This window comes from Schistocerca gregaria, chromosome 5 (genome assembly GCF_023897955.1).
Source record: "Schistocerca gregaria isolate iqSchGreg1 chromosome 5, iqSchGreg1.2, whole genome shotgun sequence".
NCBI classification, from domain to species: domain Eukaryota; kingdom Metazoa; phylum Arthropoda; class Insecta; order Orthoptera; family Acrididae; genus Schistocerca; species Schistocerca gregaria.
The window spans coordinates 632,344,101-632,369,188 of record NC_064924.1 but is presented as its reverse complement, the minus strand read 5'-3'; the positions used below and the strand labels follow the sequence as shown (position 1 = coordinate 632,369,188).

The following is a 25,088-nucleotide window of genomic DNA, read 5'->3' as shown; positions in this document are numbered from 1 at the left end:
TAATCTATTTTCTAAGACAAGTTGTAGGGTCAGTATTGCCTCACGTGTTCCAACATTTCTACGGAATCCAAACTGTTCATCCCCGAGGTCAGCTTCTACCTGCATTTCCATTCGTCTGTAAAGAAGTCGTGTTAGTATTTTGCAGCCATGGCTTATTAAACTGACAGTTCGGTAATTTTCACATCTGTCAACACCTGCTTTCTTTGAGATTGGAATTATTATATTCTTCTTGAAGTCTGAGGTTATTTCACCTGTCTCATACATCTTGCTCACCAGATGGTGTAGTTTTGTCAGGACTGGCTCTCCCAAGGCTGTCAGTATCTCTAATGGAATGTTGTCTACTCCCGGGGCCTTGTTTCGACTCAGGTCTTTCAGTGCTCTGTCAAACTCTTCATGCAGTATCATATCTCCCATTTCATCTTCATCTACATCCTCTTCTACTTCCATTATATTGTCCTCAAGTACATCGCCCTTGTATAAACCCTCTATATACTCCTTCCACCTTTCTGCTTTCCCTTCTTTGCTTAGAACTGGGTTTCCATCTGAGCTCTTGATATTCATACAAGTGGTTCTCTTTTCTCCAAAGGTCTCTTTAATTTTCCTGTTGGCAGTATCTATCTTACCCCTAGTGAGTTAAGCCTCTACATCCTTACATATGTTCTCTAGCCATCCCTGCTTAGCCATTTTGCACTGCCTGTCAATCTCATTTTTGAAACTATGTATTCCTCTTTGCCTGCTTCATTTACTGCATTTTTATATTTTCTCCTTTCATCGATTAAATTCAATATTTCTTCTGTTACCCAAGGATTTCTACTAGCCCTCGTCTTTTTACCTACTTGATCCTCTGCTGCCTTCACTACTTCATCTCTCAAAGCTACCCATTCTTCTTCTACTGTATTTCTTTCCCCTATTCTTGTAAATTGTTCCCTTACGCTCTCCCTGAATCTCTGTACAATCTATGGTTTAGTCAGTTTATCCAGGTCCCATCTCCTTAAATTCCCATCTTTTTGCAGTTTCTTCAGTTCATGCGAATGTCCCTATCTACTATCTAGCGAAACCACTGCCAAGGGAACGGGCTTGGAAAAATTAGTGGGGAAAGAAGACCCTGTTGAGCTTGAATCTACAGTTCATAACCAATAGATTGTGGTCAGAGTCCATATCTGCCCCTGGAAATGTCTTACAATTTAAAACCTGGTTCCTGTCTTACCATTATATAATATATCTGAGACCTTCCAATACCTCCAGGCTTCTTCCACATATATGACCTTCTTTTATGATTCTTGAACCAAGTGTTAGCTGTGATTAAGTTATGCTCTGTGCAAAATTCTACCAGACGGCTTCCTCTTTTGTTCCTTAGCTCCATTCCATATTCACCTACTACGTTTCCTTCTCTTCCTTTTCCTACTGTCGAATTCCAGTCACCCATGACTGTTAAATTTTCATCTCCCTTCACTATCTGAATAATTTCTTTTATCTCATCATACATTTCATCCATCTCTTCGTCATCTGCGGAGCTAGTTGGCATATAAACTTGTACTACTTTGGTAGGCATGGGCTTCGTATCTATCTTGCCCACAATAATGTGTTCACTATGCTGTTTGTAGTAGCTTACCCGCATTCCTATTTTCCTATTCATTATTAAACCTACTCCTGCATTACCCCTATTTGATTTTGTATTTATAACCCCGTATTCACCTGACCAAAAGTCTCGTTCCTCCTGCCACCGAACTTCACTAATTCCCACTGTATCCAACTTTAACCTATCGATTGCCCTTTTAAAATTTTCTGACCTACCTGCCCAATTACGCGATCTGACATTCCACACTCCGATCAGTAGAATGACAGTTTTCTTTCTCCTGATAATTGTTGTTACAGTGTAAATGAATTTATGTGCACTACAGTTCAAAACAGTTACAATAACTTTATTGTATCAAAAGAAAAATGGCACAAAACCTGATTTAATATGAAATAGCCCTAGAATAATTTTGTAATAAATTATATTTTTGTTAAACAGTAGACAGTAAATACTACATAACTGTTGGTGCATGAAATGAAAATATATCTTGATCCATACAGTGTACTTCGTCAAAGGATAAATAAATAAACAAATAAACCACTACCTTTTACTCTATAAATTAGAAAGCTACTGTGTCAGGTCAGCGACAGCCGTTTTAAGTTGGTCAAATTTTATTTGATTGGGAGATGGTAAAATGGTAGATATTAAATTAGATACAGGTAATTATTTCACAGGGGATTTTACAAGATTCTATTTTCAGTCTAATCCTGTAGTTATTTTATATAAATGATTTACCCCTATACTTAACTTCCCATCCATTTATATTTGCACTCATTGAAAGTGGAACCATAGAAAAAATTCACAGTCATTGACATTATTGAACAGCGTACAGCACTTGTTTAATCTAAATGGATTAAAATTAAGCATGAGAAAGACCCAGTACTTTCAATTTAAAAATAAGTCGAATAACTTTCAAACTACTCATAACAATTCGGAATTTGTGGAAGCATTTACTGGAATTTTTTAGAAAAAAAAAAAATCCATCACGATCTTCAAGCACAAATTATTGGCAAACAAGTTAAACAGTCTTGCATTCACATTGAGAATACTGCCCTATGCAAGTGACTTGGACACAAGAAAACATTTTTATCACAGCAGCTGTCCTATGCAAATGAGTTGGACACAAAATATTTTATCATAGCAGCTTTTCAGTTGTTGCAGTGTGTGCAGTTAATTGAGGGAATGCAAGTAGTGTGAGTAATATATTATTACAACGACAAAAAAGTATGATTGTAAATATGTATAATATTTAATCCTTAAGAATCTAAATATTTGAACTATTATGTGTATTCACATTTATAAATTGTTTATTTTTAAAACTTCAGAACTATTTTCAGTTTGGCAAAATACCTCATGTACCTGAATTTGGCAGAAATAATCCAAATTTCCAGATGAAAATGAAAGGCAAATGCAGAGAGAATTTCTGAATTACAAAAAGCCTACAGAATCACTTAGTACATACATAACAAAAAATCAATACTACATAATTCAAAACTTAAGTATTATAGCACAGTACTTGAACTGTAGGCATTTTATTCACTTCGAACCTTATTAATTGGATGTTTTGTAAATTAAGAGAAATTTTAGGCTTTTTACATCATGTATATGTCTCAAATAAAATACTTGCATTGATGAAACTCCAGTACATTTAACCAATTATGTATGTAATAAGATTTAAAAATTCTGTTTTTAACAGTGCAGATGCCTCACGTGATTTTTCATGCATAGTCTAATATAATTCATTCTAAAATTTCAGCAATGCCAAATAACGAGCCTTGCCACTTTGGTCCCTACAACATTGTTGATTACTGTGGTCCACTCAAGTATTCAACAAATTATATTCCAAAATATTCCACTTATTCTATGGCGAATGTCTGCTATGAAGAAACTCCTGTCTAGAAAATGGCAATTGGTGAATTTTGAATACAAAAAGAAAGTCAAGTGTAAAAATTCTTGATCTGATTCAAATGCCATAGTTGGTGTAACACAGTAATTATTGTCAGTGGTACCACAGTGGAATGAAACATTGACATGCTGAAGATTAATGTGATTATTTTCAGTTGTAGTATGATAGCTCCTAGTGTTTTGTTACAAATGATGCAGCAACTGTAGTCTTTATGTGCAATATATTGTCAAGTGTAATAGCACCAGAAACAATTGTTGCAAATGATACAATTCTATTCTAGTTATATATCACCTATTACACATATATCGTATGAGCCAAGAGCTGTTCCATCTGTCACCTAACACATACATTTTCACTTTCAACAACTCTTGTAATGTCAGTAAACATTGAGTTTCTAGTTAATCCTTGTCATCATCATTTCAGTTATTTGTTAAGTATTAATAGTAATCCTTATAATATTGCCATTTGAGTGATTGATTACTGCATGTAAATATATGTTAATGTGCTTTTTTTTTAAGTAGTAATTTTGAATGCCATGTGAACTTGTCTTGGAAATGTTTAATTAGACTAAAAGTCTTGCACTGAAGCTATGCTTCTGCATTTTTATTGGTTGCTGTAGTTGAACATTGTACCACTTGTGACTTCCCGAGTTAAAATAAATTCACTTATAAATGTTTATGCATTTGGTATACTCATAGCTATCACACTTAATGTACTTATCAAATTGGTACTATTGCTACACAGTATCTATCAAGCGCTTTTTAGCTTACCTTTCACACTCCAGATGTGCACTATATGTACTTGCAGAGTAGTTTAGGCTGCTATTCACCAATTAATGCAGCCTTCGTATACAAGTATTTTTTTTTTAAAAAAGTAATTACACTTTTCAATATGCTAAACATTTTGGAATTTTCACATATTAGATCTGTTGTTTCGAATTACAGCTTTAGCCAATAATTACACTCTTTTTTTTTTTAAACTAAATTCCAGATTCTTACGTATAAAGATCTGGCAGAATTTCTTGACTGTGGTGTAATACTGATAGCATGGCATTGCAACGTAATGCGCTCTTTCGCACATTGACGGCGGTTCTGCAACATAAATTGTCCACCTACCTTGATACTGCTGCAGATCTGCACACATAACTCCTGACTGCCGCTACTTAAGAGATCTCAGAAAAGCAATGTTGAAGAAACAGATTTCATAACCACACGTCGGAGGCCACTATAAGTACAAAAAGCTGAAAATAGTCTTGTGAACTCTAAAGAAGAAATCGGAAATTGGTTGCTGTTCAAATTTCTAAGTTCAAAGGTCTTTTTAAACTTGCATTGCTGCGATGCCTCAGCATAATGTAATCAGATATTTGCTCCGCAATTGTTTGTAATGTTACCAGTAACATTTGGCTGGATAAGAATCTTCAGACCTAAAGAATTGTTATAGTAAAACCTTCATATTTTGCTGCTTATCAGTGTGCTTTCATGGTTTTGTTGTGATATGCTTATTGTTGACTATCTGCTGCTTACAGGCATTTACAGTAATGTGTGCTCAGTGTTATATAATGCACGTAGATTCTGGTAAATCTGCAGTGAAGTGACGTTTGCTTTGAGAAAATATTTAACTACATCTTACACACTCACACACACATACACACAACTGGATATTATTTCCCATTTATTCAGACTAAAACACAAACTAGTGATCATCACATCGCTATGTCTTTTCATATATCTAACAGTTTGTCAGCAACAACATCGTTATTAATTAGGGGCTGATTAGACCACTTTCCTTCAAAATAATATTGTCAGTGAACCAAGTTAGGAACTGCACAAACCAGATTCTAGACACTGGCAATTTCTTCATTAATAGATACTTGACAGAGGACTTCAATAATGTATTTACATAATGAAGCCCTCTGTCAAGTGTCTATTAATGACGAATCTTCACCAAAACATCATTTTATCAAACATGAATAATTAGAGACTGTTTTTAGAGTCATTCACTGAATCATTATGAACACTCAAAATTTATATTAATTTGTAATAAAGCTGGATGTTATTCAAGGCGACTTTTTAAAGTCTTTGTAATGGTTAACTGCAATTGCACTAGAGACTGAAACTGACTTTTACAGGGTAACAAACCTTAACTGTGAACATTCCTGCTGAAGTGAGGACTTCATTCAGATATGTTGACTGAGTGATTGTCAGGCGTGAACTCTAACACAGAGATGTTCATTGTGTGAATAGTAACCTCAGACTGCTGACTTGTTGTCCGGTGATGATACACTTGGTGGTAATTAAACTTTACCTATTCAACACATTTTAACATGGAAACTAATTACTGTATGTGGACCAAACTTGATAGCATTAATTTCAAGGACATGGGGAAGAGAAATAATGCAGAATCAATTCAATTGAAATACTTTAAATGTACTGCTACGGTACATGATATCATTACATATCGGTACCATTACTGCTAAAAAAGGGGCTCAATATGCAGCATCAGTGTCCAGAAGAGTCTGAAAGTGCAGGATTAGATTCTGCACAGCAGAAGAAAGCATGTTCGTAGGTATGCTGGCTACCTCTCTTGATATGCTGGACTTCAGGTCAACACTTTTGTGGATGTTCTACTGGTAAACCCTGTCCTTCAGGTAGCCCCATAACAAGAAATCACACGGAGTGAGATCAGGTGATCATGTTGGCCAAGCATATGGAAACAATTGGCTGATAATTCGATAGTTTCCAAATGTGTTTTGGAGAAGCAGGTGAACTTCACGAACAACGTGCAGTGGGGCCCGACCTTGCATGAAAACTGTTTAATTTCATTGTGTCTCTCTCCAGTAGGGTGGGTATGACATGCTGGGAAGCTTATCTCAGTAATGCTGGTCAGTCACACTACATATCTTTGGTCCTTGAGCACCAGTATGTTTCAAAATAAGAGTGGTCCAATGATGAACATAGCCGTGAAGCCACCATATGGTGACAACTTCACCATACAGAGGAACTTCATGCACAGTGACTGGAGGTGAGGTCCCCACACTCGGCAGTTCTGTGCGTTCAACTCACCCATCAGAGAAAAATGAGCTTTTTTTATTTGGGGGATGGGCCAGGACCAGCCCTCATCAACTTCAATCCTTCGAGAAAGTGGAGAGCAAAGTCAACACATTGTTGTGCATCCTGTGTTGCAAGCTGCTGTATGATATGGATTTTATGTGCAGATACATTTGAGAATGGTTCAGAGCATCTTCTGTATGGTGGTCCATGGAATGTTCAATTTCCATGACTGCACTGTATGATGATCGGGAATTGCACACAGTGTTGTCTGCCATAGCAACAGCAATTTCATCAACCACCTGTGGTGCAACCAGTCATTAGCCTTTCCCTGAAGTGGTGCCCAGTTCTCAAGTTCATTCAAACTTGTTCATCATGCTCCACACAGCATATGGAGAAAGAGGACCCTTCTGTAATGCTTTCAGCTGGTGATATTCTCGAAGTGCAGCTGCTGTATTACTATCGTATTGATAATAGAGCTTCACCGATAATGCCCTGCTCCTTTTGTCCAAGCTCATGTTGACCTGTCAACGAGTGCACTGCGACTGGTCAGGTGTGTAAGACTATGAATCACAATGACTGATCATGGCACCTGGTGGACATAGTTGGAATTGGACTGTGGCACCGTGATGCATGGAAATCATGCACCCAATATTCTGGACATTATCATGCACCCTATACTATGAACATAAATGCTACCAAGCTTGGTACTCATACAGTAATTGGTTTCCGTTTATAACATATTGAATAGGAAAAGTTAATTTATAACCAACCAGTACAATAGACTACAATAAAAATAATAGGTAAAGTCAGTAACTACATTCTACTTAATAACGATACAGGGGTCAAATTTAATGCTGATTTTGTTTTAGTTAACCATGTAATAATTTGATTTAACCGTATTGTGGGGAAATGCATTCCTCACAAACTTTGCACACGTAAGCTGCCTACGGCGCATTAGGATGTGCAGGCATTAGCAGGAAAAAAACAAACAGGACATGGCAAGTGATTGTTATTTTCTGGTTCCTTTATTGGAACAGAACACAATTACATAAAAAGTAACCAGGAGAACATTAACACAGTAAAATTATAGCAATAAGAATGGGCACAAGGGATATAATTCCTATAGAACTCAGTAGCCTCACTGAACGGAAGGTTGCAGTGAGAGAAAAGTAACAAATTGTAAAGGCCAAAAATTATATACAGCAATTCTGTACCTTATCAAAATACTAGGATAAAGTGTGTGGATCGGTTACTAAGAATTCCATAATGCGGAAGTAACCTACATCCCATGAAATTGCCATGGCAGTGTGAAAACATCAGTATCAAATTGGTCCATATGAACAAAATTTTAATACTGCCACTAGTCCTCAGCAAGTTTGCTGATGCCAACAATCATTGTCCAAGTGAAGGGTGCGTTGCAGACTCACAAGAACCACCTTCTCTGCACCCGTCTGCGTCCAGAATATGGTTACTGCACCTTGTGGCCAGTTCCCTCTTCCAAGTTCACGCAGCACAATACACTCACTATTAAACACTATCCCACTTGGGTGAGCTGTCAGTTGTGTGCTCTCAGTATGGGAAGTAACGGTAAGGGGTATTTTTCGTCACATGCTTTTCTCCGGAGAAACCTCAGAGCTGGAGCAAGGCAGTCCATTGCGGAGAAAGAGTCTGCAACTTAGACTGCTTTGCTCGCGGCTGATCTGTGTGTCATCTGCTGAAGCAGATGGGTGGCTTGCACTGCATTGTGTCGCCAGACAGCTTTTCGGACAAATTTACAGGATTCCTAATTCATGTGTTAGTTAACGAATTAACTTCTGGGCTGAAAATAAAGTATTCTTAGGTTGCACCCACACATGTTACGTGTATTATACACTTATTTGTTAAGTGTTTGCTTGTGTCACATTTATTTGATTTCACCACTTTCTCAGACAATGGATCTGGTCTGGGGGGCCCTACTTCCTTTGCAACTAAATTTCCCTGGTAATTTTGTTTTCTGTTAATGCTTAATACAGGTTCAACAGAGTTCATGTTGACACTGCACACGAAAGCAGATTGCTGTACAGCAAACAACCAACTCCAAACACAAACTGCTGTTTGCGGAAATTCAAGTTGTACTATCTACCAATGATGATGATGTGTTTATGGTTCTTAGTGCCTGAAATGGATTAGTGTATGGAAAAATCCAAAACTTAATGTACTATAAATCATTCAGAATTCCACAAAATAGGTTTTTATGTCATTATAACTTGTGAGATAACGTATAAGTTATATGTTCGGAACTGGGGCGGACGCATAGGACGCTTGTCAAAGCCGGGGCATGGCAGCAAACATGTGGTGCCAAACGTTAGCCAGATAAGGGGGTTAGCCCCAGCACATGGTCCAGCACGTGGCTGGGAATTCTGCTGTGATGAGGATGGTGCTTTGTGTCGATGAAGGAGATCTCTATGCCAGGAGTGCCAAAGGTGGCGGACTTTGTGAAACCTTAATGGCAGACATTTCACAGTTCATACAGAAATTAATAGTAGCCAGAAGAATCATGATACCTCAAAAAGAAACATGTAGATTACCATTATTTGCACGATTATTTGGATGGTGTAATGAGATTTCAATATCTTTATTAGTTTAAAATTTAGTATCAAACAGTAAATATACAAATAACACCCAGCAACAAATTTCCAAAATATAAACACTTCATTTGTCGATAGCCATGTCTTTAGAAAGCTATTAGTGTAAACCTAAATTGGTATGAATTATAGGTATGTAACTTAAATAGTACATGAGTTATTGGAGGTCAAAGTGGCCGATTACTATCGATCGCGTCAGGCCATAATTACTCCACAGTTAGACAAAAAAATGGTTGCAGCATGCTGATAAACATATTGATTCATCGATGTCTTTGTTTATATCCGATATATACTACTCATGAAGAAATTGGTTAAATATTTACTGTGTTTCGGAATCACAGAGACATTAGGCTACTGGTCTACCTTTTGTTATATTCATTTGATATATGTTTATTTAATTTGTTTATGTATCTAATAATGTGTGTTAGAGCTTGTTTATGGTCCAGCCGTAGGAATATTTATTTAATTTCAAGTATTTCAATATAAATCCCGTATTTCGCATGTGCTTAAATATGTGTGTGGGTGCATTGGTTTGAAGACATGGCACGAGCGCTCTAGCCAATCACAGCACTCGTGAAAGGGGAGACTGGATGGGAGCATCATTTCCGGAGAGGACACAAGGTAGTTTGTAACAGGGCAGTGCGAGAGATGGTACGGCATAGGACACGGGAGTGAGTGCTGGACGTGGACAATACAGCGCCACCTTTAGAATTTCAACTGCAGTATTACAGCCAACATTGTCAAAAGCTTTCTTTAAGTCTACAAATCCTATAAACATAGGTTTGCCTTTAACCTATATTGTATTAGAATTCATAGGGTCAGTTTTGCTTTGCGAGTTCCTACATTTCTCTGGAATTGGAATTACTGTATTCTTCTTGAAGTCTGAGGGTATTTCACATTTCTCGTACATCTTACCAGATGGCTGGCTCAGCCAAGGCTATCAGTAGTTCTAACAGGCTGCTGTCTACTCCCAGGGCCTTGTTCCGACTTAGATCTTTCAGTGCTGTGTCAAATTCTTCACACAATATCCTATCTCCCTTCTCATCTTCATCTACATACTCCTCCATTTCAATAATATTGCCCTCAAGTACATGTCTTTTGTATAGACCCTCTATATACTCCTTCCACCTTTCTGTTTTCCCTTTTTTGCTTAGGACTGGTTTTCCACCTGATCTCTTGATATTCATAAACATGGTTCTCTTTTCTGCAAAGGTCTCTTTAATTTTCCTGTAGGCAGCATCTATCTTCCCTAGTGATATATGCTTTTACATCCTTAATTTGTTCTCTAGCCATTCCTGCTTAGCCATTTTGCACTTCCTGTCGAACTCATTTTTTTAGATGTTTATATTGCCTTTGACCTGCTTCATTTATTGCATTTTATAGTGTCTCCTGTCATCGATTAAATTCAATATCTCTTGTGTTAACCAAGGATTTATACTAGCCCTCATCTTTTCATCTACTTGATCATCTGCTGCCTTCACTATTTCATCTCTCAAAGCTACCCATTCTTCTTCTACTGTATTCCTTTCCCATGTTCTTATCAGTCGTTCCCTAATGCTCCCTCTGAAACTCTGTACAACCTCTGGTTCTTTTGGTTTATCCAAGTCCAATCTCCTTAAAATCCTGCCCTTTTGTAGTTTCTTCAGTTTTAATCTGCATGTGGTCAGAGTCAGCATCTCCTCTTGAAAATGTCGTACAGTTTAAAACCTAGTTCCAAAGTCTCTGTCTTACCACTATGAAGACTACACATAAAGAAAGAGATAAGTCCAAATCTTATGAAAATGAGTTTGTGGTATGAGTGTGGAGATCATCAGATGCACTGTGAAGTGGGTGAACTTAAATGAACGTGATGGGTATAGTCATGGAATTATATCCAGATTAAAATATGGTGTACATGGAGAAAACGGGTCAAGTCCATCCAATACACAGACAGAAAGGGTGAAGTCCAGCAGGTGCAGATTTCTGAGCTGTATTGATTTTTTTGTGTGCTTTTGTGGGAAGTCTCATTGTTGACATTTTTAAGTGTGATGTCATTGTTGATCTTTATTATGTATTGTCAAAGCTAACACAGAGTAGATTTGACATTAGCTTCTTTGCTTTGTGCTGTGTTGGAGCTGAATTTCGTGTCATGATTTGTACTAACACAGAGCAGCCTTGACAATCGCCCCAGCGCTTCATGTAAAATCCAACTGAGGTTGGTGTTTCAACTGGTGATGGAATATCCAGAGTCGAGCTGCAGTGATAAATCTAGAAAAAGACAGACCTATGGTAGACAATCTAAAGTATCTAAAAAGCTAAGGACAGTTTCACATGAAATAGTAATAGTAAATAGCATTGTAACTCAAGAAGGATTGTACTGATTTGCTAACTGATGCAGAGAAGTCTACATTAATATCTAATTTCAATTTGCTGAAGGACTGGAATGAGAAAAGTTGTCACCTGACAGGACTGATTTCTGTTGACAATGTACAACACCTAAGGCCTCGCAGAGATAGAACAGTAGCTAATTTGTGTTGTTATACATTTCATTATAAAGTCAGAATAATGAGAGACAATACTGTGAAAGAATTGTCTGTTTGACAAAAGGCCTTTATATTACTTCATGATGTTTCAAGGAAAAAGTTAGAAACTATCAGGAATTCCTTAAAAAATTAAGGCATGGTGCCAGTGGACAAGCAAGGGAAACATGGAAACCAAGTTCATAAACTTTCAACAAAAACAGAGCAAAACATCTGTGCTCACATCAGGTCATTTAAAGGGCAGTCCAGTCATTACAGCATAAATGAAACACAGAAACTCTATTTGCCTGAAGAACTTACAATCAAGATGTTTCAAGAGAAACATTCTACTTTTCCTGTATTATATGAAACTTATCAGAAAATATTTAGTACAAAATATAATATCTCATTTGGTTTCCCTCGAAGTGATACACACAGTACTAGTGATAAGTTTTCTGTAACTTTCAAAGCTCTAGAGGCACAGCTCACTCATGTATTAGATGGAAAGGAAAGATCAGATGTTCAAAGCAATATTAAGAGAGAGAAGATTGAATATGAACTGCACCACCATAAAGCTGATGTATTCTATCAGTGTAAAAGACAATCTTGTCAGATGAGCAGAAGGTTTACAAATACAGAATCGATATGTATCGATTTCCAACGAAATCTTCCATTTCCAAACATCAGCACCAACATTGTCTATTATAAGTGACAGCTTTCTCTATATCTATTTAACATACATCGACACAGACAGTAATGCAGTGTTTTATGTTTATCCTGGAACTGTTGAGAAGAAAAGTTCAAATGAAGTAGTTTCTTTCCTGCATTATTACGTTGCTTCATTTCCGGATCCTAAAAAAAAAAAAACCTTACACTCTTTTCAAGTTCATCCATTATCTTATCCATCATGCAAAGTGATTTGAATCAATTTGTGTGACATTCCAAGTAAGAGGACATTTGTATCTGGAAAGCGACAAATACTTGGGCCTCATCAGGCATAAAACAAAAGTTGAGCTCCCAAAGGATTGGACAGACATAATTAAAGACATGCGTGCGAAACCCACTCCTTTTTAGGTTGTTGAAGTTGATGGCTCAGTGATACGTCATTGGACTGATTTCTTGCAACCAGGATACAGACCAAAATATCCATTCCCATCACAAATTACTAAGGAGATGAAGATGGAACATCACCATCCAAGGCTTATCATATGTCGTGACACAACAGATCTTGGATCACATCAGTTGTTACTGCTCCTGCTGGACGAATGGCAGAGGCACCAGAACTTGCAGGAGGAGAGTTTGTGTCCCCTTCACCCTGTTATGAAGGTAGGTTGGCAGAGATTTTAGTCATAGTAATGAAATGAAACTAGATAATATCACTGTGTGAAATAGCAGGTCCTGCTTAATTATTACAAAACTATTGAGATACCATGCTACTAAGAGGTTGTATGTCCAATGTTTCAGGACTGCTGCCTACCACTAAGGAAAAGTATTGTGATCTGCAAGAACTGAAGATGTTCTGTGACACAGGGGCCCAAGAGAACTGTACAAATATTCCTTTCTGGCAGTGAATTTACAAACGTGTTTTGTGTTATTTGTTTGTAATAAGTAAAAAGTGAGAAATGAAGACTATGGGTTACGAAAATTGTGATTTATGCTGATAACTGAAATTTACATCCTATTAACTGTATTTTTAATGTATGTGTTGTAACCATTTATTGAACAATTGTTTGTAGTTGTATACCAAGTGATTTAAAGATACAAAAGTTGAGACATGGGCGTATTAATCATTATAATTTACATGAGTTCAATGAAAATAAAAACAAAATATTGTTACTAAAATCTGATTAGTAATGAACATATCTTGTACAATAATGACTAGATTCAAAGCTGAATAAGTCTTTGTCAAGGGAGTTGCAGGGAAGTTTTATAGTGATGTATTATCCCAATATCACATTACGTTCTGACTTACAATCTAATTAGTGCATTATGCAAAGAAATTAAAAAATGGACAATCAGATAAAAAGATATAAAGGATCCAGTTTTTTATATTGTTTTTTGTTTTTCAACTTTTAAGGAATCCTAAAGAAAAGGTCGTTGAATGTACTGTATAAATTACAAAAGCATTCTTCAATAACCAATGAAACTGTAACATTTTGAACTTTAAAACTGCTCCCCTGAAAAATCTATAAAATGGACTTATCCCTTCTTTCCATGTGGTCTTCATTATAGAATCGATCTGAAACCTTATGGTGTCTCCTGGTTTCTTCATGTATATTCCGTCCTTTGTGATTCTTAAAGTAAGTGTGATTAACCATACAAAATTCTACCAGGCAGCTTTCTCTTTCATTCCTTTTCCCCAGCCCAAATTCACCTACTACTTTTCCTTCTTTAACTTTTCATGCATTTGAATTCCAGTCCCCCAAGATTATTAAATTTTCTTGTCCAGTAACTATCTGAATAATTTCTTTTATTTCATCATACATTTCTTTAATCTTCTCCTCATCTGCAGAGATAGTTTGCACAGAAAGTTGTACTACTGTGTTGGAAGTGGGCCTTGTGTCTTAGCTTGACTACGATAATACTTTCACTGTGCTGTTCGTATGTGTGTTTCTATTTTTTTTATTCATTATTAAACCTGTGTCTGCATTATCCCTATTTGATTTTGTACTTTTAACCCATTATTCACCTGACCACAAGTCCTGTTCCTCCTGCCACTGAACTTCACTAATTCCCACTATATCTAACTTTAACATATCCACTTCCCTTCTTTAATTTTCTTACCTACCTACCCAATTAAGGTCTCTGACATTCCAGTTCCGATCTGTAGAATGATAATGATGTCCTCCTGATTAGTCTCCACCCAGAGATCCAAATGGGTGACAATTTTACCCCTGGAATATTTTACCCAAGAGGATGCTGTCATCATTTAACCATACAGTAGAGCTGTATGTCCTCGTGAAAAATTAAGGCTGTAGTTTCCCCTTGCTTTCAGCCATTCACAGTACCAGCAGAGCAAGATGGTTTTGGTTCATGTTGCAATGCCAGATCATCTTCAGGAACCACATGTTTGTTTGGCCGCTCAACAGACACCCTTCCGTTATGGTTGCACTTTTATACAGCTATCTGCATCGCTAAGGCATGCAAGCCTCCCCACCAACAGCAAGGCCATAGTTCATTTGCCTATGGGTGGCCTTTCTTTTGATCTTACACTGGTATTTATGGGTTTTATACAGCTATTGTTACCTGGACTGGATTGTAAGTCTCCTAATCTAAAAAAAAAAACCTTGTGTGCACCCCACACACCATCAGCTCCCTTAGTAGCAGCATCCAATGTCTAGTGCACACCTGACTCATTTAGGAGGACCCTACAGTTCTGAACCCTATGGCACAAGTCCAGGAAGTCACAGCCAGCTTGTCACAGAACCTTCATAGTCTTTGGTTCAGTCCTACAAGTGTAGTAGTTCACATACTCTCAGAATATCACACCATGACCATTAACAAAATGATGGCAAGTTATCATGTGGCTGTGAGATGTTTTTATGTTTAAAAAAGGAGTTTGTGATTACTAAGCCCGTGCTGGCACAGAAATCCAAGAGTTGTTTCCCGTTCCTGTTGGAAAATAATTACATTTTAAGTTTAGAAGTGGTTTATGTTCAATGTGAACAATTTAATCTTGGTTTACAAGTAATATTTCTTTCTGCAGCAAATGTTCAAATGGCTATCACAATCATTTTTATTTTCCACGATACTGGTGGAAGCATGGTTCAATACACAGGGGCACTTTGCAGGAGCCGCATATGTATTTTGTTCTTGTTTCCAGCTTTTGTAGAAGACTTTCGGCATAATCTGATTGAATGATGTCCATCCCTTGAAAGATATCATGCTTTCATCCACAACCAATAATTTACTGGCAGTGTATGGCTTACAAATTGTGTTGTTTAGAAGGATTGTCAGAGGTCTGGCCTGATGAAGTTTATCATGGCGGATTCAATGTATTGTCATTTATGTGAATAGTTTCAAATAATTTTTTGAAATGTTTGCATTTCATAGGCTGCAATTTATAAGGATTACCTAAAGCAGGTTCTGAACTCCAGTAGTGCACCATTCTGGGTAACACAATGATGATATCCATCAAGATATTCATTCCAATCTAGGCCTGTAACTCGTCTGTAGATAAACTTGTCCAATTTTTTTTTATTTTTTTTTTAAGTGAGTTGTTGACAACTGATTCCTGTTGTGTACACACATCAAAGAAAGTCAGAAACAGCAGTGTTACCAGACCATTGCTCTTGTGCCAATGGATCTTCTTCTGTACTTATGGTACCATCACTAGAAATCTCAATGCCCATAGTGCAGGAACCATGTACACTGTTACTGATATCAGGCTGTGGAACAAAACATGGATCAGGGTCCTTGTACAATGTCTAAAACAAATTCATTTTCTGTAGCTTTATCACTTCCTATTTCGTAGTCCTCAGGATTGGTAAGTAGTGGAAACAGCAACTCTAATGCTTCTTCTGGCGTGTATGTCTTTGTATAAACATATATACATTATTCTTTGTCATTTTCCTTTAAAAAATAATAAACCAGTTTTCAAATTATATTTGTTACTGGTATTGAAGTTTACTTACCAGACGGTGAAAACAATCCTAGAAACTTTGTCACGCAATAAAGGTATGAGCTGATACAGGTCACAGTAATGTATATTACAGAAAAGAAGTAATGTGTTCTGACAATAGCAGTGATCCCATGAAAAACAGAGAATGATTATTGCTGGAGTTTTCACACACCTCGTGCCCTGTACAACCACAAGATGCTTGGCATAGACAGAGGTGGTAAGACGTATTCCCAAAAGCTATGGGATATCCGTAAGTTGGTGGTTAAGTATGCTTCCCTGGGACCATATTACTTTATTATTAGTCTGAGTCATTTACCAGTCATGACTGGACAGACTGTGTCAGGGTTACATATATAAGATTTGGTTACAATTTTATACAGCATACAGAAAAGTATTCACGATAAGGGCGGATACAACATATTATGTCAATATTATTTTGTCCATTCACTTTGGTCAATCTTGAAAACTTCTTCAATATTATATAATGAGTGTTCTTCAAGTCCTGTGCACCCTTCTTCTTCCTTTTTTTTAACACCTCTTTACAACCTAAAGAGTGTCCCCATAACAGCAGACTATAATTAATATGGCTATGAAAGAGTGGATAATAAACTGTTAATAGATACTGGTCGGTTAACACACCTTTTAGTTTTATTAGCAGGTATATAACACGAAAGAGCTTCGAACACACATACTCTGTGTGCTTGTTCACTGTCAGTTCGCTGTCTGTCATGAAGCCTAGTAGTTTGACAGCCTTCATGTTATCCTGGCAGCCAACATTACTGAGACTACATATCATGTGTTTTGTTTTTTCTTGATTCATTTATTTTTCAATGAACCACTCCTTAATGCTTTCACCGAGTACGTCTGCTGCCAACAGAGCTTGTTCAGCCGTTTTCCCTTGGCAAACAGTGTGGTATCATCAGCAGACTGTAGAATGTCGTAGATACAACCTATATTATTGAAATAGTAAGGAACAGGAGAAGTCCTGTGACAGATTCTGGGGGTACACCTTGCTCTAATTTTTGCTCTTGGGAGATTGCTCCATGAACTGATACTATTTGTCTTCGGTTTCCATGATAGGATAGAAGAATAGCTAGGACCACACCTTCAGTACCATAACATTTTAGCTTATTAATCAGTATCTTGTGTGGCATGCAATCAAACACCTTGCTCAGGTCGCAGTGTGTCAGTGCCATATTATAAAAGACAGGTTAATCTTGTGGTAAGTACACTTCCCAAACCTCTTCCAGAAACTACTTTGGTGGTAACTACACTTACTAAGAACCATTAAAATACCGTTGTTTGGTGGGAAGTATACTTTCCACAGCCCTGAACGCTTTATTTCAGTAAACAGAACCTGCGGCTGATGCCGTGGACTCCCGTTAGATGCCAGGAGCGTACCAACGTGGGACATATATTCCTGTAAGCGCTGTAAAGAAGTACATTTAATTGGAAATATATACCCCCCCACAGCGAGCGATATTGTTGAAATATATGATTCGTGGCTTCATTAGTTGAATTTAGTTCGTTCTCACCGCCACCCATAATGTCTCGGTGCGCCTTTTCAGTTCGTAGTGACAAACTATTAACTTTTATCATTAAAAAAATGATTTAACAGAAGCTTCACATTTTCTGCCGGCCGCAAAAGTTAGTGCTCATTCTGAGCTATAGGTTACATGCCTGCCATTGCTTCAACTTTTACCTAGAGGTAACTGTTGCACCAGTTGCTGTTTACGAACTATTCAAATAAGGCGCTATGAGCTACGTACTGCGATGTAGAAATAAGCGGCATTTCTTTCTTCAAAAATTGTGCTAAATTATTGTATCTTTTCCTTTAAACAGTCGTATTATAAAGTAACTTTCCCAATTTAATTTTTCGCAACATCAGCATTTTGATTGCCATTAATATACAGTGAAACTGTAACAAAAATGACTAGTGAGTTAATTGGCAACCCTGAGGAAAACAGGCCAGACGACGCGCGAAGTACATTTGTTATGACACTTTCTGACAGTCGAAGTCGTATAACGTAGTTTACCGGTAAATATTTGTATTGAATCTTAAATTCTCCGTACTGTAAACATAACCTTCTCAGAGGACATTCGAAGTGACCTTGGAAACAGTGTTGCGGAGAGATAACCGATGCTTGCGAGTTAATAACTTGACATACTCATGACGAGATTAGGATTGTTCTTGTGTCTCGCATCGTCAACAACGAAGAGAAGTTTCGCCACACTAAGTACAATGGAACGGAAAATAATAGCTGTCTGTCAACTTACAGCCACGAATGACAAAGATAAAAACTTCGAAACCTGTAAATCTTTAATCGAAACTGCAAAAGAAAGTCGTGCACAGGTAAGGCTGCTAACAAAAATCGCAGTTTTGCAGAAATCACTCCTTTCAAGCTACACCACTGTTCGAAATTTGATTACTTTATATAAATTTCTCTTGACCTGGTGTTCAACACTTGCAACTCTGGTATAAAATCATTACCAAAAATTTTCTAAATACAGAAAACATTGATGTCTGTGTACTATTTGTATAAATAGTGGCACGAAAGGTGTAGTCAGGGAAAAAATGGATGAAAACAACACTAGATTTCAGTAAAGTACTACAAACTGCACGGCCCAAGCCATGAAAAGTTATTAAAGACTGTACAATTGTTTGTCAAACAATCCAGTTTGCTGTGTGAAATAGTTTTACCATCTGGGTTGTGCCGAGATCAACTTGTAGAAGCAACCACACTCACTGTTTATTTGGCTTACACAGTGCTGTAAGCCAATAAATGTATAATTGTTATTAGCATGTAGGATAATGAGTCATATTCAGCGTCTAAAAAATGTTTTTGTGCATTACGTTTATTAATTGTATTTAATCTCTATGTCACCATATATTGTATTTAACAGATGGGTTTATTAACTGTGTTCACCAAGTTAGTAACTATTACTGGTTCACTCATTCCATGTGTTACACCATATTCAGGTATAGAAGAATGACATATCATTGTCTTGCACCATTAGATACTTCTTCCATAGATCTAGGATGTGATCGTGTGTTATACTTTGAGTGGCATCATGTGGAACAGAATGATTACTAATCAGTGGTTTCAGTTGTGAGGATAATTGGATTATGAAACTTAAAATGCAATGTAGAAACTAGTGGTGCCCACCAGCTTCCTCTGTTTAGGGTTGAGATTTCTAACAGACTTAATGTGGGTTATCTCATGTAACCTACTATAACTTTACCTCTAATTCATGTAAATTTCACAGTCCTTTCCTATGTGTTCTATCTTTAACCCAAACCACTCGAAGAAGTCACAGGGCATAAGGTCTGGACTTGTGACAGACCACACAGATGGTAGTGAATGACATTAAAATTTTTATCAATACATTTAGACATGGTTGCCATTGTTAAAAGTTGGGCAAAAAAATGTGCTATTTGAACTTACCAGGACTGAACATTGACTCATGACATAGAATTAGATGTCATACATACTGGTACAAACCCAGCAGGAGCCAAACATTCATAATATTTATTTTGCTGTTATATTATTTTTAATGTGTAGATTGTAGTTACAGACTGATCTGTAGCAAAGCCCAATAATAATAATAATTATAATAATAATTTTATTGTCATTAGGCCATTACAGCAATAGACCATGTCAGGCATATAATACAATATAACTGTTAATTCAAAGAAAACAAGAGGCATGCCATTAATACTACAAAATTATATTACAGTTGAAATAATCATTTATGTCATAGAATGGGTGAGCAACTAGCCATTCGTACAGTTTTTTTAATGCTTGTTTAGTTAGTTCGTGTACATATTGTGGAAGCTTATTAAATAATTGCTGAAAATTAGATGGGTAGAGAATTGGGGAGAAGAGGAGTTTGTTGCACAACTTGACAAGAAGAAGGGACCGGTTGGTAGGACATGTTCTGAGGCATCAAGGGATTACAAATTTAGCATTGGATGGCAGTGTGGAGGGTAAAAATTGTAGAGGGAGGCCAAGAGATGAATATACCAAGCAGATTCAAAAGGATGTAGGTTGCAGTAGGTACTGGGAGATGAAGAAGCTTGCACAGGATAGAGTAGCATGGAGAGCTGCATCAAACTAGTCTCAGGACGGAAACCCACAACAACTACAGACTAAAACTCTACTCCGGAGTCCTCATTAGATGGCTGTGAAGATTTATAGTAAATTAAAAAACAAATAACTTTCATGGTATGGAATTAGGTTTACTGGAGATAAGATTATGCATCATTGTAGTTCAAAAATGTTGTTACCTGTTCATGAAATTTTTAAATGATGATGAAGGTTTCTTTGTGGAGTAATTATTTTTGTAAATTGATATTGTTTTTGTTCTTTGTTTGACACATTGTGTGTATCTCACGTACATTATGTATATTTATAAGTCTTCTGCATTTTAAGTGAATGATTTACGTGTGTGTTTCATGAGGCAGTAAAATTCTGATTCTGTTTATTGAGGAGGCAGTCACAGACAGTCACATTGTAGAAGACTCCAAAAATAAGCTTTCGAGCAAATTCTGTAATGGCACATATTCACACAAGCACAACTCACACTCACATAGCTGCTGTCCTACAAACTGGAGCCTGACTGCCATCCAGGACTTTCCATTGTCTAATCTACGAGTAATAGAATTGTATGTTAGGTATAATCAACAGAGCTAGTTCATTTGTTAAGATACGGGCCTCGAATTCTGGAGGATGGAGGCTGATATTCAGTACAGTCATCTTGACTTATATTTTCTGTGGTTTTCCTAAATTACTTCATGCAGTTTCTGGGATGATTGATTAAAAAAGATAATACTGCTCTCTTCTCTCCTGGTTAGACATGTGTATGTTCATAGTCTGTAAATATGATTTATACTTTCCTTGCAGTAAGCTCTCACATATATAATTGTAAATTGATAATTGTGCAGATAACTTACTAATACTGAGATTGAAAGGGTAGAGTATGGTTGTGAGTTGCCAAAGCCAGTTAACGTGGTGTCCTGGATGAATGAGAATGACTGTAATTCTTGTTGTGAATAAAATAGAACAGAATAGAATTTATTCATCCTTGGACAGTTTACATGTTATTGATGTAAATATTTACATGTAAATTTAAGAGACATGTACATAAAAATTTGATGATATATATATCAGTAACACATTGTCACACGTAATGTGAAAATTATATATGTGAGAACCTTTTAACCAGTGATTTATTGCAGTTTAGTATGACAGTAGTCAAAACTTTGTCATTTAAATCTTTTATGAAGTGGTTCACTTTCTTCTTAAACTAATTTGCTATAAAAATCTTAAATGCGCTATAGGAGACAGAATGGGAAGATAGACTCCCAGTCTACTGAAAAATCTGGAGCCTAGATAGTTTGGCTGTTGTAAACCTTAGGATATACCATTTGATTGTTACATAATACAATGAATGGGAATGGACCCATTAGTGAGCCCTGTGAAATGCTTTTTGTAAAAGTTAATGAGTTTGAACTTTGGTTTTTATACCTGCTCTCTGTTGCTTAGGTAAGACTCGATAAGGCGAGTAATTTTCTCTCCAACTCATATTACTGGAGCTTTTCGATAAGTGCACTATGGGAGGCCGTATCAAAAGCTTTTCTCGAATCTAGAAGAGTTGGACAGAATATTTTCTTAGTCTCAAAAGTAGGATATATTTTTGTGATGATAGTCTCTACTACTTTGACAAAGGAAAGATGAGGTCTGAAGCCATATTGTGAGGAGTTAAGTAGATCATGTTGCCTGATGTGCTGTTCAACTTATTTGTTGAACTGGATATATAATTGTCGTTGGCTGTCCTCCTGGCAACTCTAATTTCTGGTCTATACACCCTGCTTGCTGTTGTGTAAGTTTCCTTCGCAGCTTGTCTCAGTTGCAGTCTGTCATAGTGTACCATCATTTCCTCCCTAAGTTTGCTCAGGTATGGCATGTACCACTTTCTCAGTTCTTGAACTTCATATAATGGCTGAAAGCAACGGGAAACTACAGCCGTAATTTTCCCCGAGGACATGCAGCTTTACTGTATGATTAAATGATGATGGCATCCTCTTGGGTAAAATATTCCGGAGGTAAAATAGTCCCCCATTCGGATCTCCGGGCGGGGACTACTCAGGAGGATGTCGTTACCAGGAGAAAGAAAACTGGCGTTCTACGGATCGGAGCGTGGAATGTCAGATCCCTTACTCGGGCAGGTAGGTTAGAAAATTTAAAAAGGGAAATGGATAGGTTAAAGTTAGATATAGTGGGAATTAGTGAAGTTCGGTGGCAGGAGGAACAAGACTTCTGGTCAGGTGATTACAGGGTTATAAACACAAAATCAAATAGGGGTAATGCAGGAGTAGGTTTAATAATAAATAGGAATGCGGGTAAGCTACTACAAACAGCATAGTGAACGCATTATTGTGGCCAAGATAGATACGAAGCCCACACCTACTACAGTAGTACAAGTTTATATGCCAACTAGCTCTGCAGATGACGAAGAAATTGAAGAAATGTACGATGAAATAAAAGAAATTATTCAGATAGTGAAGGGAGACGAAAATTTAATAGTAATGGGTGACTGGAATTCGAGTGTAGGAAAAGGGAGAGAAGGAAACATAGTAGGTGAATATGGACTGGGGCAAAGAAATGAAAGAGGAAGCCGCCTAGTAGAATTTTGTACAGAGCACAACTTAGTCATAGGTAACACTTGGTTTAAGAATCATGAAAGAAGGTTGTATACGTGGAAGAACCCTGGAGATACTAAAAGGTATCAGATAGATTATATAATGGTAAGACAGAGATTTAGGAACCAGGTTTTAAGTTGTAAGACATTTCCAGGGGCAGATGTGGACTCTGACCACAATCTATTGGTTATGACCTGTAGATTAAAACTGAAGAAACTGCAAAAATGTGGGAAATTAAGGAGATGGGACCTGGATAAACTGAAAGAACCAGAGGTTGTACAGAGTTTCAGGGAGAGCATAAGGGAACAATTGACAGGAATAGGGGAAAGAAATACAGTAGAAGAAGAATGGGTAGCTCTGAGGGATGAAGTAGTGAAGGCAGCAGAGGATAAAGTAGGTAAAAAAGACGAGGGCTGCTAGAAATCCTTGGGTAACAGAAGAAATATTGAATTTAATTGATGAAAGGAGAAAATATAAAAATGCAGTAAATGAAGCAGGCAAAAAGGAATACAGACGTCTCAAAAATGAGATCGACAGGAAGTGCAAAATGTCTAAACAGGGATGGCTAGAGGACAAATGTAAGGATGTAGAGGCTTAACCCAATAGGGGTAAGATAGATACTGCCTACAGGAAAATTAAAGAGACCTTTGGAGAGAAGAGAACCACGTGTATGAATATCAAGAGCTCAGATGGCAACCCAGTTCTAAGCAAAGAAGGGAAGGCAGAAAGGTGGAAGGAGTATATAGAAGGTTTATACAAGGGTGATGTACTTGAGGACAATATTATGGAAATGGAAGAGGATGTAGATGAAGACGAAATGGGTGATACGATACTGCGTGAAGAGTATGACAGAGCACTGAAAGACCTGAGTCGAAACAAGGCCCCCGGAGTAGACAACATTCCATTAGAACTACTGACGGCCTTGGGAGAGCCAGTCATGACAAAACTCTACCAGCTGGTGAGCAAGATGTATGAGACAGGCGAAATACCCTCAGACTTCAAGAAGAATATAATAATTCCAATCCCAAAGAAAGCAGGTGCTGACAGATGTGAAAACTACCGAACTATCAGTTTAATAAGTCACAGCTGCAAAATACTAACGCGAATTCTTTACAGACGAATGGAAAAACTGGTAGATGCGGACCTCGGGAAGGATCAGTTTGGATTCCGTTGAAATGTTGGCACACGTGAGGCAATACTGACCTTACGACTTATCTTAGAAGAAAGATTAAGAAAAGGCAAACCTACGTTTCTAGCATTTGTAGACTTAGAGAAAGCTTTTGACAATGTTGACTGGAATACTCTTTTTCAAATTCTAAAGGTGGCAGGGGTAAAATATAGGGATCGAAAGGCTATTTACAATTTGTACAGAAACCAGATGGCAGTCATAAGAGTCGAGGGGCATGAAAGGGAAGCAGTGGTTGGGAAAGGAGTGAGACAGGGTTGTAGTCTCTCCCCGATGTTATTCAATCTGTATATTGAGCAAGCAGTAAAGGAAACAAAAGAAAAATTTGGAGTAGGTATTAAAATTCATGGAGACGAAGTAAAAACTGTGAGGTTCGCCGATGACATTGTAATTCTGTCAGAGACGGCAAAGGACTTGGAAGAGCAGTTGAACGGAATGGACAGTGTCTTGAAAGGAGGATATAAGATGAACATAACCAAAAGCAAAACGAGGATAATGGAATGTAGTCCAATTAAATCGGGTGATGCTGAGGGAATTAGATTAGGAAATGAGACACTTAAGGTAGTAAAGGAGTTTTGCTATTTAGGAAGTTAAATAACTGATGATGGTCCAAGTAGAGAGGATATAAAATGTAGACTGGCAATGGCAAGGAAAGCGTTTCTGAAGAAGAGAAATTTGTTAACATCGAATATAGATTTAAGTGTCAGGAAGTCATTTCTGAAAATATTTGTTTGGAGTGTAGCCATGTATGGAAGTGAAACATGGACGATAACTAGTTTGGACAAGAAGAGAATAGAAGCTTTCGAAATGTGGTGCTACAGAAGAATACTGAAGATAAGGTGGATAGATCACGTAACTAATGAGGAGGTATTGAATAGGATTGGGGAGAAGAGAAGTTTGTGGCACAACTTGACTAGAAGAAGG

At 37.3% G+C, this 25,088-nt stretch overlaps 2 protein-coding genes across 5 annotated transcripts in view; both read left to right on the top strand.

Moving 5' to 3' along the window:
- Window positions 1-4,160, top strand: part of LOC126272516 (arrestin domain-containing protein 1-like) — a 151,775-nt gene extending 147,615 nt beyond the window's left edge. For 2 of the 4 annotated variants that reach the window (XM_049975421.1, XM_049975419.1), the window contains exon 6: window positions 3,333-4,124. In XM_049975421.1, coding sequence (XP_049831378.1) covers window positions 3,333-3,475 — 143 coding nt within the window. In that variant the 3' untranslated portion in view covers window positions 3,476-4,124. Of the gene's footprint in view, window positions 1-3,332 lie in introns of all 4 variants that reach the window. The other 2 variants (XM_049975418.1, XM_049975422.1) reach the window with 2 other exon arrangements.
- A 14,074-nt stretch (window positions 4,161-18,234) lies between these two features.
- Window positions 18,235-25,088, top strand: part of LOC126272515 (nitrilase and fragile histidine triad fusion protein NitFhit) — a 67,627-nt gene continuing 60,773 nt past the window's right edge. The window contains 1 exon segment of the mRNA XM_049975417.1: window positions 18,235-18,628. Coding sequence (XP_049831374.1) covers window positions 18,446-18,628 — 183 coding nt within the window. The 5' untranslated portion in view covers window positions 18,235-18,445.